Source organism: Phasianus colchicus, chromosome 3, assembly GCF_987193195.1.
Source record: "Phasianus colchicus chromosome 3, bPhaCol1.hap1.1, whole genome shotgun sequence".
Taxonomy (NCBI): Eukaryota; Metazoa; Chordata; class Aves; order Galliformes; family Phasianidae; genus Phasianus; species Phasianus colchicus.
This window is the reverse complement of record NC_143438.1, coordinates 32537004-32550130: the sequence shown is the minus strand read 5'-3', so window position 1 is coordinate 32550130 and position 13127 is coordinate 32537004. Positions and strand designations below refer to the sequence as shown.

The 13127-nt window shown below is 39.8% G+C and overlaps 2 protein-coding genes across 2 annotated transcripts; one reads left to right on the top strand and one right to left on the bottom strand.

Moving 5' to 3' along the window:
• Nucleotides 1-541: 541 nt before the first annotated feature.
• Nucleotides 542-6997, bottom strand: NDUFS6 (NADH:ubiquinone oxidoreductase subunit S6). Its single transcript, XM_031589118.2, has 4 exons — nucleotides 6812-6997; nucleotides 4750-4803; nucleotides 1757-1879; nucleotides 542-701 (listed from the first exon to the last, which is right to left on the bottom strand). The coding sequence occupies exons 1-4, from the start codon at nucleotides 6953-6955 to the stop codon at nucleotides 636-638; spliced, it is 387 nt and encodes a 128-aa protein (XP_031444978.1). The 5' UTR covers nucleotides 6956-6997; the 3' UTR covers nucleotides 542-635.
• A 7-nt stretch (nucleotides 6998-7004) lies between these two features.
• MRPL36 (mitochondrial ribosomal protein L36) lies at nucleotides 7005-12591 on the top strand. The gene is made up of 2 exons (XM_031589119.2): nucleotides 7005-7103; nucleotides 7225-12591. The coding sequence occupies exon 2, from the start codon at nucleotides 7235-7237 to the stop codon at nucleotides 7538-7540; it is 306 nt and encodes a 101-aa protein (XP_031444979.2). The 5' UTR covers nucleotides 7005-7103; nucleotides 7225-7234; the 3' UTR covers nucleotides 7541-12591.
• Nucleotides 12592-13127: the final 536 nt, after the last annotated feature.

Sequence of the window (13127 nt, the reverse complement as noted above, 5' to 3'; positions counted from 1 at the left end):
AAAGTGGCTTCAAACGTGTGAAATCCAAGCAAAATCAGTTATTTATATTCTAATCTTCTCATATGGAAGAGAAGTGCTTATGTCCTCACTCTTCAGCTCATGCTAATTACCATTTTATACAATAAAGGAAGAACAGCTGCTTAATTCAAAGACCACAGTCTTGCTTCTGAGATACACATCTGTAAATGTTACAGTGCTGAATATTCTATTTTTCTACTGCTTTTATTTTTGAACCTAGCTACATTCAAAGCCATGAGCAAATTAACAGTGTCAAACAACACCAAAAAACAATATTCCAGAATAATCTACTGCCCAGTCATTTAAATCCAATTCAGTGTTCAAATGAATACAAGTCCACTTGTCACAAACCATCTTTGCTGTAGTCTAATACCACCTTCAATCCACAAGAAGTCTGCCAAACAAGACACTTGTGCCATAAAAACAAAAATAAGTGCTATATAGATAATATACCTTTCAGGTCATCAATACTTGTAAAGATAGATTTTGGAGATATACAGACTGGACTTTCCATAGTTAAGATAAACACAAATGCTTGTCTTGGGCTTTTAAATATACTGTTTATTTAGAGTTGAGCATTAACATCTTAACAGATGTGTAAGCATGCAGGTAATCATTCAGTGATGTTTCTGTTTAAACTGAAGTCCACAGTAGCCACATGTTCCAGTCTTTGTGTCTTTGTCCTGCAAAAATATAAAGACACAGAAGCTGCTAGTTTCACTTTACAGAACTTTCTGCAGGTATTAGCATTCAAATTTTAAACTAAAGATGTTGCAGAATTTGTCTGTTAACACAAAGATCTCAAGAGTTAAAAAAGCTAAAGAATTCCTCTCGAAGAGCATAATGCAGGTCAAAAGGAGTAAGTCAACAGATCAGCAGTGTGCTACAGACATTAACTTCCTAAGACTAATAAAAACAAGCTTCCAAGTTTGAATTGGGATATCAGAACATCTGCTTTGAAGAATGTAAAATGGTTCATTATAAAATGCTTAGTTTGTTCAAAATATAAATGTCTGTGTTTGTAGTTCAGAGTTGCAACAACACTGCTGTTAAAGGACAGTAGCGTCTCCCACTATCCTCTTGAGTATTAAAGTAAATACCAAAGTTTAGATGAGCAAGCAAAGAAAGTCATCCACTGCAAGAGTTTGCCTGAGAACAAAACCTAATCAGCTAGAACTCTACCGAGTTTATCAGTCATCTCAGTGTTATTACTCTCCAGAATGACACTGTATCACTACTGTCAAAGAAAATAGAAAGATATAGGTCTTATTTCTTCATTGATTCTCTACGATGGAATCTTTCAATCTTCAGAACTACCAGGATTCCCATGAACTGAAAACACATTTCATTTAGTCCCTGAACTTGCAAGATTCAATATAAACTGCATGATCCAAAATATACAGCATTTAAACACCTAGACTAAGCGCCTCAAAACAGAGCAAGTGTTTCTGCTTACAAGGCACTGCTTGTTTCACTGTACTTTGTAGTTAACTTCTTTTTTCAGAAAAGAAAAAAACACCATTTCTAACAAATCAACATCACAAGAAAAATTTCTAGTAACTTCAAGTGGAAACTCTCTAACTTTTCTGGGTAGAAATCTTAATTTTACATCAGGCACTAAATAAAATGAGCTGCTCAGTAGTTATTCTTTTACTTTGTTCAATTAACATGCTAAAAGATCATCTTACAGATAAGAATTAACAAGTAAAACAGGCTATATAAAGAATAGCAATATTACCAAGTTTATGTACACTTTAGGATGTCCCAAAGCTCCACCACCACCATCGCACGATATAATTCTGCTTTCAACCTCACTCACAGGCTGCTCTGCTATTAAATCAATTGCAAAATTCTTGTTTACCTGCAAGAGGAAAAAAAAAAAAAGCTGTTGAGTGGTAAAGGTAACCAAACAGAAAACAAGTGCTGTTTACTGTTTCCCCAAGTAGTTCCACTGCAGCCCTCTAAAGATGCTTCCTTCCACCTTGCCCACAGCTGCAGCAACTTAGGTTGTGCTGTAAAATAGATCAGCAAATTGAAGATGTTAAATTCAGCAAAAATCATCCCCTTTCCCTGACACAGTGCTTAGGCTTACAATGTGACTTAACCAGATTCAGCAAAGAGATGAGCAGGAACAAGCAAGCAGCTGAAAATAGAAAATATTTAACTGACACTGCCTCTATACTGTACTTTAGCCACTAGATGATAAAACTGCAAAAAGACTCTGTGCTAATAAACTCAAAAATAACAGTGGGACAAGTAAGGTCAGGAGAGTAACAACTGCCAATAGCTTAGAGCCTCCCACCATACAAGTTATTCTACCACTGCACATGAAGCTGAAGAAAACATTACCATGGTGCCTAACAATTAGAAAAGCAAATTGTTCCAAATCAGAAACAAAAAAACATCTGAATATTATGCTACTCTGCAAATTCACCTTATACACAATTCCTGAATTGGCTGTAGGACTTCTACTAGAGCATGTCTGCACAACTTGACAAACATAACCATTCCCTGACTGTGTCAGAGGCATGTGACTGAGTGACTTGCACCTAGGTAGAATCTATAGCATTTTTTTTTTTTTACCCATCTAAGTTATCTTTATCTAACTAGGTCACAAAACTATTTCTATCAAAGATAACGTTGCACATACAAGGTTATTAAAAATATATGAAAACCCAAATAAGGCATTATCTATTATGCTGCATATAAAATTCAGTAACATGCAGGAATCTGAGTTTTAGGAAATTGTTTTTGTTAGGTAATCTCACAGCTTCAGCTGCTGCACTGGCACAACAGGAAAGGTAGAGCTGAAGTGGAAGGTGTGGTGTGGTATTAGATTCTCTGGTATCTTTGGGATTACAGAAGAACAAGATTGCACTGTTCTGGCTGCAGCAGATGCAGTTTAATAGATGCCGTTCTCAGTCTTCTCACAGCTGACTGTTTCAGATCCTTACCAGAGATCATTAATCCCCTAGTTCCCTACAGTTAAACATTCAAGACCCAGCATAGAGGACAATGATTTCAACTAAAACACATGGATTCCATTAGCCAAACAATTAGACTGGCGGAACTGAAGGGACAATATACAAATAACCTGGACCTTGTCTCCCAGAGCCTGGCATGAGCTAAGAGAAACCATGTGCAGAACCAAGGCATGTGGTCAGACTTTACTGAGGACATGTGCAGCTAAAGACTGCAGACCCAATTGTGTGGCCATTGAGACCATTTGTCTGGTAAATACTCCAGTTTGATTAAGGAGAGCACATTAAGGAAAAGAAAACTGAGAAAGCACAGTCATCAACTCAGCAGGCTAGTTTCAGAAACAAGAAAGCATTAAGACTGTAGACACTTCTAGAAAGTTGCAACACCAGCAGTCAAAATGCATTTGGGAAACTCCTATGATAACAGTAAAGCCATGCAAATTTGTTTGAGACATCACAATTAAAACCCAGCATTTGATGGTGCTTAACAGACTTGCAGTTTGCCATTTGCTGGAAAAAGTGGAGCAAGTGATGAACTACAGAATTCCTTCATACAAAAAGTGAACCAGAAATAAATTGTTCACAAAAGCACATTATGGGACCCACAATCTCTAGAGAATTAAAGCCAAAGTGCAGCTCCCAGTAACAAAGAAAAAAGCATTGCATTTGGGAAAATCTTGATCAGGATCCCCTCCGGAGTAAACTGCTTAATACGTGTTCAGTGACATTCTCATTTCATTATCTCCCCATGTAAAATTCCTCCTTTTGCTACATAGTATGAGTTATAATAGCTCATATCTTATGAAACTGCTGATACAATGGAGGAAAACTCAACATAAAAACTCAAAAATATAGTTAAAATAATTAAGTTAATTAGAAAGGTAATATTCACACGTGAACATTTTAAAAATCTACCACATCTTAACGTCTTTTGTATGCATACATATTTACAGCATTAACACCAAGACATTAATGAGATACTCACGCACTGGTGAACACAGACCAGTTAAAACAATATTTGATTCTCTCCTAAAGGCCAGCATGTCAACAAGACCAGATAAAACATCTGAGGAAGTCTCTGTTCAGCTTATTCCAGTTTTGAAACTTAACTGATCGTTTGGAAAGGAAAAAATATTAAAAACATGTTTGAAGGGCCTAACTTCAGTCAATAAGCAAGCAACATCACGTCATGTAACACAAACCCTACAGAAAAACAGGGCCAGATATTTCTTACGAATAATACAGCACTACTACGTGTTGAGAACTTTCTGAATTTAGTTACTCTTAAAGGACATCTTTCTTAAACAGAGAGAATAATTAAGAGTTTTGGATTTCTTTCCTCTTCTTAAATGTATTATGTCACAGAATCTGTGTTACCATAATTATGCACAGAAACATAACCATACTAGCATTGTGATTTAACTAGAACCTGAGTTTCTAGGACAAGCCACAGGTAACATATAACCTGAAGTATCAAAATACACATAAAAAAAATTACTGGTATCCTCACTGTATTACTTACCAATAAGATAATTTGAGTATTCAAAAATATAAGTCTGGTACGTGTTTTCTGGGTAGCTATTATTGATTATCATTTATAATATGTAATGTTTTCCTGCCTAAAGACATTGTAAGCACATAAAAGATTGTCTAAAACTAAAACATGCTACAAATCCAAGTAACTGACAGGTAGTTCCCATTCATAAATAAAATTACTCCCACTCCCCAGAGAGAAAGTAGTATAGGTTACCTCCTTTTGCCGTCCAACAAATCTAACTCTCCTGTAATCCTTTTCATCATATACCTGAAATACATAACAAACTTCATGTTATTTAAAAAACCTTGACCATAAACAAAGATTACAAAAGCTAAGAACATTATCAAGACTAAATTATTTAAAGCACTTCACAAATTTCAATTGTCACCATCCTGCCAGCATGCATTGCACAGGAAAAAAAACAATTCCCCTTTCTTTCCAAGAAAGCATAGGGTGGAAAATAGAAGAGAAGGGGCAGGAAGCAGCAAGGTGGAGGTTGTTAAAGCCGGTAAATAGAAGCAATGACCAGAAACACCAACAGATTTATTACTTGTTCCTTGATCCCACACTGTCATCTTGAAGGTAAACTGAACTATGAAACATAAATTGTTTTGTTTTTTTTTTGTATATACATATATATATATATATATGAATAAAATAAAACTTTCTAATATATATGAAAAACAGTCCAGTATCCATATATACGGCCTTCCAACATCAACTGCACCAGCCACACCTCTTTCAGAACTCCACAAAACATTACATGGCTCTCTTTAGTTGCCATACTCAGTTTGTATATATTGAAGAATAGAAGAAATGAACTTAGGAGGTAATCTTGTGTAAGTACCTTGTATCTGCCAACATCTCAACTACATCAATTGTTGCATTCAGATCACAGTGTTTGTTAACTACAATACTTAGGACTAAAAAAATACGCACACATAAGTTTTGACTATGTAGCATCCAAAAACAATGAATTCTGTAGCATGCATTAAATAAGGAAGTGCTCAATTCTACTGTAAACCAGTTATCTGACAGAAATTGTATGCTGTCTAGACATTCTGGTTCAGAAAATTGCAAACATTTCCAAAGAACTTTCTCTGCATTTTTCGCAGATCAACTTAAAGATTCAACCATCACCTAACACTAATAGGTTGTCAAGAACTAAACGTGTGATAAGAACGTTCTAATCAAAACTAATGGACTACAGAGTTGCAATAACTCAGAATTAGTAACCAGAGTTTTTCTAAAAGTAATGCCTCCTGTTTAATTACACTGGCTCACAACACCTGAGGCAGATGTTGGTGGTATGGCAGTAGAAGTTCACAGAATCACTCTCATAGTAAAGACTTCCCCCTGACATCCAACCTAAATCTTCTCTCCCTCAACTTAAAACCATTTCCCCTTGTCCTGCTGTTATATGCCCTTTCAAAGAGTTGACTTCCCCCCTGAGCTGAACCTTCCTGACAATAGTCCATTACATTTTGTCACCACATGACTGATAACAGCAGTGGGGCAGTCTGACAACGTGGCATTTGACAAGGAAATGCAGATGAAGCAAGGATATGCCACCAAATTCCTCTATGAGGAAAAATTAGCACCCACTGGCACTCATGGAGGCATGCTCACTGTTGATGGAGATCAAACAGTGCATAAGAGCACAGTGAGGCAGTGAGTGCTGTGTTTCACCACTGGCAACAGCAAATCAACCCAGGTGGTGAAGAGTTTTTATGAGTGCAGCATGCAAACTTTTGTTCATCGCTGGCCAAAACGCACAGCTAGTGGTGGTGACTATATTGCTAAGTAACTCTGCGTAGCTGAGAATTTGCTCTGCCAAATAGTATTACCACACTCATCATATCTGCTGTGGGTTCTATAGAGATAAATAGAAGACACTCATTATAGAGCAACATAGAAATACTCAAAATGAAGGGAAAGAAGTGGAAAATGCTTGTCTACGGTGCGTGTACTTTGTTCATGCCGCAAAGAAGGGGATTTGGAAGATGGGTACGTTAACATAGAGGGGAATAAAAAACAACAACACAGGATCACGGATGGCTTCAGCCTACCCAAGGCTCCTGATGAATTAGGGCATAAAATGCAAACACTGTAGCTTCACAATGGCATTAAGATAAAAACGTTCCTTCAGCTACTACCTGCCCGGCTTCACCCCTAAGAAAGCTCAGCGCTCCCCGCGCCTAGCCAGCTCCCCAGCGGGCAGCTCCCGGACCTCGCAGCCTACAGCCACCAGACCGTCCGTCACAGCCCCCCTCACCTGCCCCGTGTGCGTCACCAGCTCGCCCGTGGCGGCAGCCCGCACACCATAGAACCGAAGGGAGACAGCAGCAGCCTGACGGAGCAGCACCAAACGTCCCCAGGGGCGCAGCAAGCAACAGAAGGTCGCGCCGGGCGCCGCCATCTTGAGCCCGCTTCAGCGGGCCTGCGCATGCGCGCCCTCCGCCCCTTCCTCCGCCTGGTCTCGGCACTGCGCATGCGCGCGGCTCACGCGGGAGGGCGCCCTCGGCCCGACTGGGAGAGGAGCGGTCGGCGTCCGTCGGGGCGGCGGGGTCGGTAACGGTCGTGCCGCGCGCCCTGCGCCCCTCTGGAGGGAGGGGGAGGAGGGGCGGGGTGGGGAGCCAGTGGCGGTCGGTGCGCTCACAGCTCGCTCACAGCTCGCTGTCCCCGCAGGGCGCGGATCATGCTGTCCTTCCTGGCCAGGGTCGCCGCCGGGCCGCTCCGTTCGCTGGGCCGCTCGCCCTTGTGCTCGCTGGCGCCGCGGTGGCGGATGGCGGCCGTCCCTGTGCCGCTGTGCGGTGTGGAGGCCGCCCGCAGCCGGGTGCTGCTGGCTGGCCCGCCGCTGCCCGGGCTGCTGCGGCTCTGTGCGGGGCTGAAGACTAAAACGTCGATAAAAAGGCGCTGCAAGGACTGCTACATCGTTCGCCGCCGGGGCCGGCTGTACGTGTGCTGCAAGACCAACCCCCGGCACAAGCAACGGAAGCTGTAGCCCCGTGTTTGCGGCGCTCGTGAGTGGCTGGGAGCGTGTCCCAAAAGAGAGGAAAGCAATAAACGTGGTGCTTGTGTGCAAGGCCTTGAATTGTATGTATATCCATGTCAGCAGGATCGCTCCCTTTTCCCTGGTTGTCCTGGCTGGCTGCTGGGGACCCAAATCAGAAAGTGACAGTGTTGGATCTTGGCTCTAAAAGTGAAGTAACCGAAGTTTGTAGCGTAGCAGTCACTGCATTCACCCTGCTTCAAACCACGGATGCTGAGAAATAACATGGAAAGACACATCTCCGGACTTCTTACTCTCTTAGCCTCAAAGTCTCTCTTACTATCAGCTTACTTTTAAGTTAGTAAGAGCGAAGTGAAATCCTCTGACTCAGAGAGATATTTGTGCTTCGTACTAAGCAAAACAAAAATAAATATGGTTGATAGTGCCTTATTACAACATACTATAATTCTTCCATTAAGAAAACCTTGATGTTGAAAACTGGTTACAGAACCAACGGTATAAAATGTAGTTGGGCTCTATAGTAGAAAAAAATTGTTACACTGAAAGATGATGTTCCAACTTTTGATTCATATGGGGGCTGCTCCTCCTGATTTGTTATGTTGGCCCACAGTGTCAGAGGTGTATTTTGGTGGTATGGTAGTAGAGATAGAACCTTCCCACCAGTATTCCACTACATTGAAAAAGTATTTTCATGTCTTTCACTTCACTGTTGCCACTGCTGTAACCTTTACTTCATGCATATTTCTACATCCTACACCATTTTGTCATATTGTCCCTTGTCTGTCTGTCTCACAGCATCAAAATGTAACGGAATATTTTTGGGAGGGTTCAGCTTCTACTGCCATACCATGCCAACATCTACCTCCATCATTGTGGTCCAGCGTAGTAAAATAGGAAGCATTACTTTTGTAGATACTCCTACTTTCTAAATGCTTGTGCATTTAAATGTAAGCAGAAGAGTTTCCTGGAAAATTTTACTCCTGCTTTAATGCACATTACCAATTAAGCAATCTAACTGGAGTCTTTAAAAGCTCTAATTTTCCAATTCAAGTTAACAATACCTTTTTATTTTAGGTGTCTGTTTTATATTTTCCTTTGGCAGAAAAGTCCTGTGTGTTGTAAACACACAGCTGATGAGTGTAGCTATTAAGACCTCTTTAAGGTAAACAGTGCAAATAAGTTTAGAAAACCCAGTGATTTTCTCAACCCTTTTTCTGGATGATCATGAGGAATATGCAGGGACTGAGCCATAGGTTAAATGAGTTGCCCATCTGATAAAGTGAGAGTCTGGGGGATTTTTTAGGGAAGGAATCACCTCCCAAACAGTTCATCCAGCTCCATGATTCTGTCAGAAAAGGCCAGACAAATGTATAGGAACTGCTGAATCACAGCCTGAACCTCTGATTGACCACCTGAGGCGAGCAATGAGTCAGCCCTGGGAGCACAGGTGAAGACAATTCACCAGTGCTACCAGAAGGGTGGAGCCTGGCTCCACCTCACTTAGACCCCACTTGAGAGCTGACTACCAGTAGGGAAGAATCTCTTTTGGAGATTGCTCCTCTTGGAGTCTTCTTGGTGAGCCTAGGATAAGGGTAAGCTTTCCACCTGTTGTTCTTTAGTGTGATGATCTGTTTAGCCTGATTTTCTTGTATGTTTCTTAATTATAACATCTGTTTATTTATTATACAACGAATTGTGCTGGGTTTCAGACTGAGCAGCATCAAATGTTGAAGAGGGAGATCTGCAAGTTTGAATCATCAGGGCTAGGAACAGCAATTGATCATGAGTTTGAATCACACTGTAGTTGTATGTGGAATTCAAGGGTGGATTTACTCATATCAGCTTGGTAACTGTTAAATCCAATTGTAATTCCTCTTTGCAACAGGGAATGAAATTTACAGATACAGTTACTGTACTGGAGAGAGGTGCGCAAAACACTATGCTTATGTTTTCTCTTTTAGCCCAGAACTTTAGCTCAGGTTATTATAGAATACAGACTCAGCCCAACAATTCATAATTAGAAGAAAATATTTTTTCAATTAAAGTCATTGAATTTACTGCTAGTCAGAAACTTAAAATTTGAAGTAATATCAATTGTTTGATAGCGCTACAGATTATTCATGTGTCATCATCTGAATGGTCAGTTTGTGATACCTGGGGTGGGGGGTTCAAAAGAATGCAATGTTTATGGCCATCATTTATACAGCTTAGTTGGTACCACATACAGACTTTTGGAAAGAGGGTTATGGGATTATAAACCAGAAGGCTTGGAATTGTGATTATATTCTGCTGTTTACTTGCTGGATAATCTTGAAAAAGTGACTTTGCCTTTGTCTCTGTTTTTCTATCTGTTAAGCGAGAATACTGAATTTCATGCTTCTGAGTAAGGCTTTTTGTTGAAGATGTCCACAAATTGTTACAGAGGTAGAAGAAAAAAAGACTTCATATCTTCTTGTAATCTGGGTGATGTTGTGAAGGTGACTAGAGTTGGAGGAGCTGCATGTACGTTTTTGCTACTATAAAGTCAGATGCCAATTATGTTAGCCCCATTGTTGGTAGGTAAGGGTTTACATCTTGCATTGCAGATTTTCCAGGTGCCATGTTACTTAATAGCTTTTTACAAAGATTAGGACATTCAGCTGCTACTTAAGCTACCCAGGCTAAAAATTTAGTCCTGGAATACTAAAAATACCCGTTGATATTAGTTCCATAGTTGTATGATTTTGCTTTTTTATTTCATTGGTTTTTTGCACAGTGTTGTAAGGGTAGAAGTTGAAAGGTAGGCAGTGATGAGAGTGCAGTTAGACTGTAAGGTGGTTTGGGGGGAAAATAGGACCCAATACCATAGGAAGATGAATCCTTACACTAGAAAACGAATAAGACTTAGGCTCCAATTACAGTTTCAGCCTCTAGTTTCTTGCTGATATTGTGTTACGATACCCCTTCCAGTAATTCCTCATTCTTTAAATCCCCACAGTAGAGTAGGAGTGTGACAACTGATGTCTCCTGTGACTGTCTCCATTGTACAGTTATGAAAATAATTTGCAGTTGTGAGTGACTGAACTTGCTTAATTCCTCAAAACTGTCCTAGGGAATGAGACTGTCACATTCTCGATACGTAACAGGTGGATATGTATTTAGGTCAACTGGAGGATAAATTGTAGAACTCATGTATATTAATGACTGTCAGACTTTATGTGTATGGGAATTGCTGCATTGGTTGCTGAATTCAGAACAATGGCTTGTCAGTAATGACAGGTGGGGGAGAAATCTTTGGGAAGTGTAGTACTGGGGGAGCTGTATCTGCTTGGATCAAGGAGATACACACAGAGGTGAGCTGATTGACAGGTGACTTCTTGAGATTCTGACACCTCCGAAGTCTATTTCTCAGACTCAGTTAAAATAGTAGCTGTTTTTTGGTTCAGTGTGCACTTTGTAGCTATTCCAAATATTATATAGATTGGAAAAATAAAAATAAGCGTAAAAATGAAGGGCTAACTTTAAAGGTAGTTGCTAGTGCTTTTATGAAGTATTAGCGTTTGGAAGCTTTCATTTGTAGGGAAATGAAATGTGTGATTGAACAGTCTGTAATATCTGCGAATCTAACTGTGCAAAGAAAAGGAAAAATTGGAATTGCAGCTTTACAGTAAGAAATACAAAAAAACAAGTGCTCTTACATAAGGCATAAGAAGGTGAGTAGAAGGTTGCTTTCTAGTAGGAAGCAATGCAGATGGATGCAACAGTGCCATGGGAGGCACTGTTCAGAATGTGTTCAGAGTAATGCCAAAGTCTTCCTGAAGTTTCAGTGAGCTCTATGCATCTGATATGAGATATATGTCACCAAGCTTTTGGTAATGAAGTCTATCTGCAGCATATGCATATTCTAAAACTGAATCAGCAAGGCTGGACATGCTTTGTATGCACTGTGATGGAAACTATCAGATTACTTTTAAGGTACAAAATAAGAATGCATTTGTCCCATTCAGTTTAATAAGGCTGTTCATCCATTCAGATATTGATATTCATTCCATCACAGCCTATCAGATTATTAATTTTAGACCTTAGAATCTGTACTAGTAGCTTAAATGTAGTTGAATGTGATAGTCCTAGAGAGTGAAAATGGGCTGGCTTCCTTCTGGCTTGAGAGAATGATTTATGTCACTACCCATGAGAGATTGTCCTCGTCTGTCTGATTTCTCCTGCTATCCAGGACAGGATTTTTCTTCCTTCAGGAATAGCTGAACTGCACAAGAAGCTGCTATTGAACTGTCACAGTTTCTGCCCAGTTTGTTTAGGTATGTGGTACTCTTTTACTTTTATACCTCTGGGAGATAAACTGCAGCAGTTTAGTTATTGCTCCATATCCCACTCATAGTGGAGGCAGCAATCTTTATAAGAGATTCATCACAGTGAAGACATTGAACCTGATCTAAAAATGATGAAAATGGGTATAGAGAGAATATTGGTACCCTAGATTAAGCTGTCACTTACTGGAGTTATCCACCAGCCTCCAGAAATGGAAAACTCACATTTCACTGAAAAGCTTGGGTGTCAAACTTTGAGCTCTGTTGCCTGTAAATGTGAATACAGTATTGAAATAGAGCACTATTTTTCAAGAAAGCATCTGTTTTTATGTGCTGCATTGTGCAGGAAGGCAAGGGGAAGAAGATGAACTGTGTACTTGGTGGAGCTGTTTGATGTAAAAATGCACAAGTTCCATTTGATGGTTGAAAGTGAGCAAAGAAGCAGGCAAGAAATAATATAAGCCTCTCTCTGAGATTAAAGATTGGTAATGGACAATGTCCAAATGAGGAAAAGGCTAGGAACAAGTAGTCTCAAGTTTTAAAAGGGGGTTTATCATGAGGAAAATAACTTGGGAGACTTTTTCTTTATAAAAGCCATGTCTGCAGTGTCTAAAATGGGTCACTTTTCTACGAAATTCAGGCTTTAGATAACAACCATTGTAGTTAGATTGTGTGTCAAGTATTTTACTTTTGCTTTGAATGCTCATCCTTCTATTAAACGACATGTTGGTTTCAGGAGAGTTGTCTGGTCATTCATCCCAATCTCCAATTGCACTGTCACAAAGAGAAACTTATATGATGTGTTTAAGTGAACTGCAACCACAGTAAATACAAAACAGTAATCCAAGGCTTAGTCTGAAGGCTGAAGAATTTTATGAGTCAAAAAAGACAGCCAACGAATACAGAGTGGGTAGACCAGGCAGCTGGTTGTGCAAATGTGAGCCTGCTCTGAAACGCTATCGCTTCCCTGTTAAAAATGTAATGGCTTTGCTTTGATATACAGTTACTGAATTTTCTGTCTTCCACTGTTAGTCATTTATTTTTTCTTCACAAGATACAGAGACTAAATTCAAGTCACCCTTGTCTTTTGATAAGGTATTTAGATTGATCATCTTAAATTCTTCAGTGTAAAATATTTTTTCTAGCCTCTGAATAGTTACATTTCCTATATCTTCCCCCTCACCGTTCCCCATTTCTTCTCATTTTTTCCTTTTTTAAATATACAGATATGAGACCTGTATGCAGAATCAGCCTTAATATCACTGAGGTTAAAA

What these genes read in the sequence shown, in the direction of transcription:
- NDUFS6 (XM_031589118.2), bottom strand. Translation starts at nt 6,955, where the DNA reads ATGGCGGCGCCCGGCGCGACCTTCTGTTGCTTGCTGCGCCCCTGGGGA. An exon ending in TGGTGACGCACACGGGGCAG is followed by an intron (nt 4,804 to 6,811) that starts GTGAGGGGGGCT and finishes TATGTATTTCAG; the next exon opens with GTATATGATGAAAAGGATTA. An exon ending in CTAAAGTGTACATAAACTTG is followed by an intron (nt 702 to 1,756) that starts GTAATATTGCTA and finishes ATATTTTTGCAG; the next exon opens with GACAAAGACACAAAGACTGG.
- MRPL36 (XM_031589119.2), top strand. Translation starts at nt 7,235, where the DNA reads ATGCTGTCCTTCCTGGCCAGGGTCGCCGCCGGGCCGCTCCGTTCGCTG.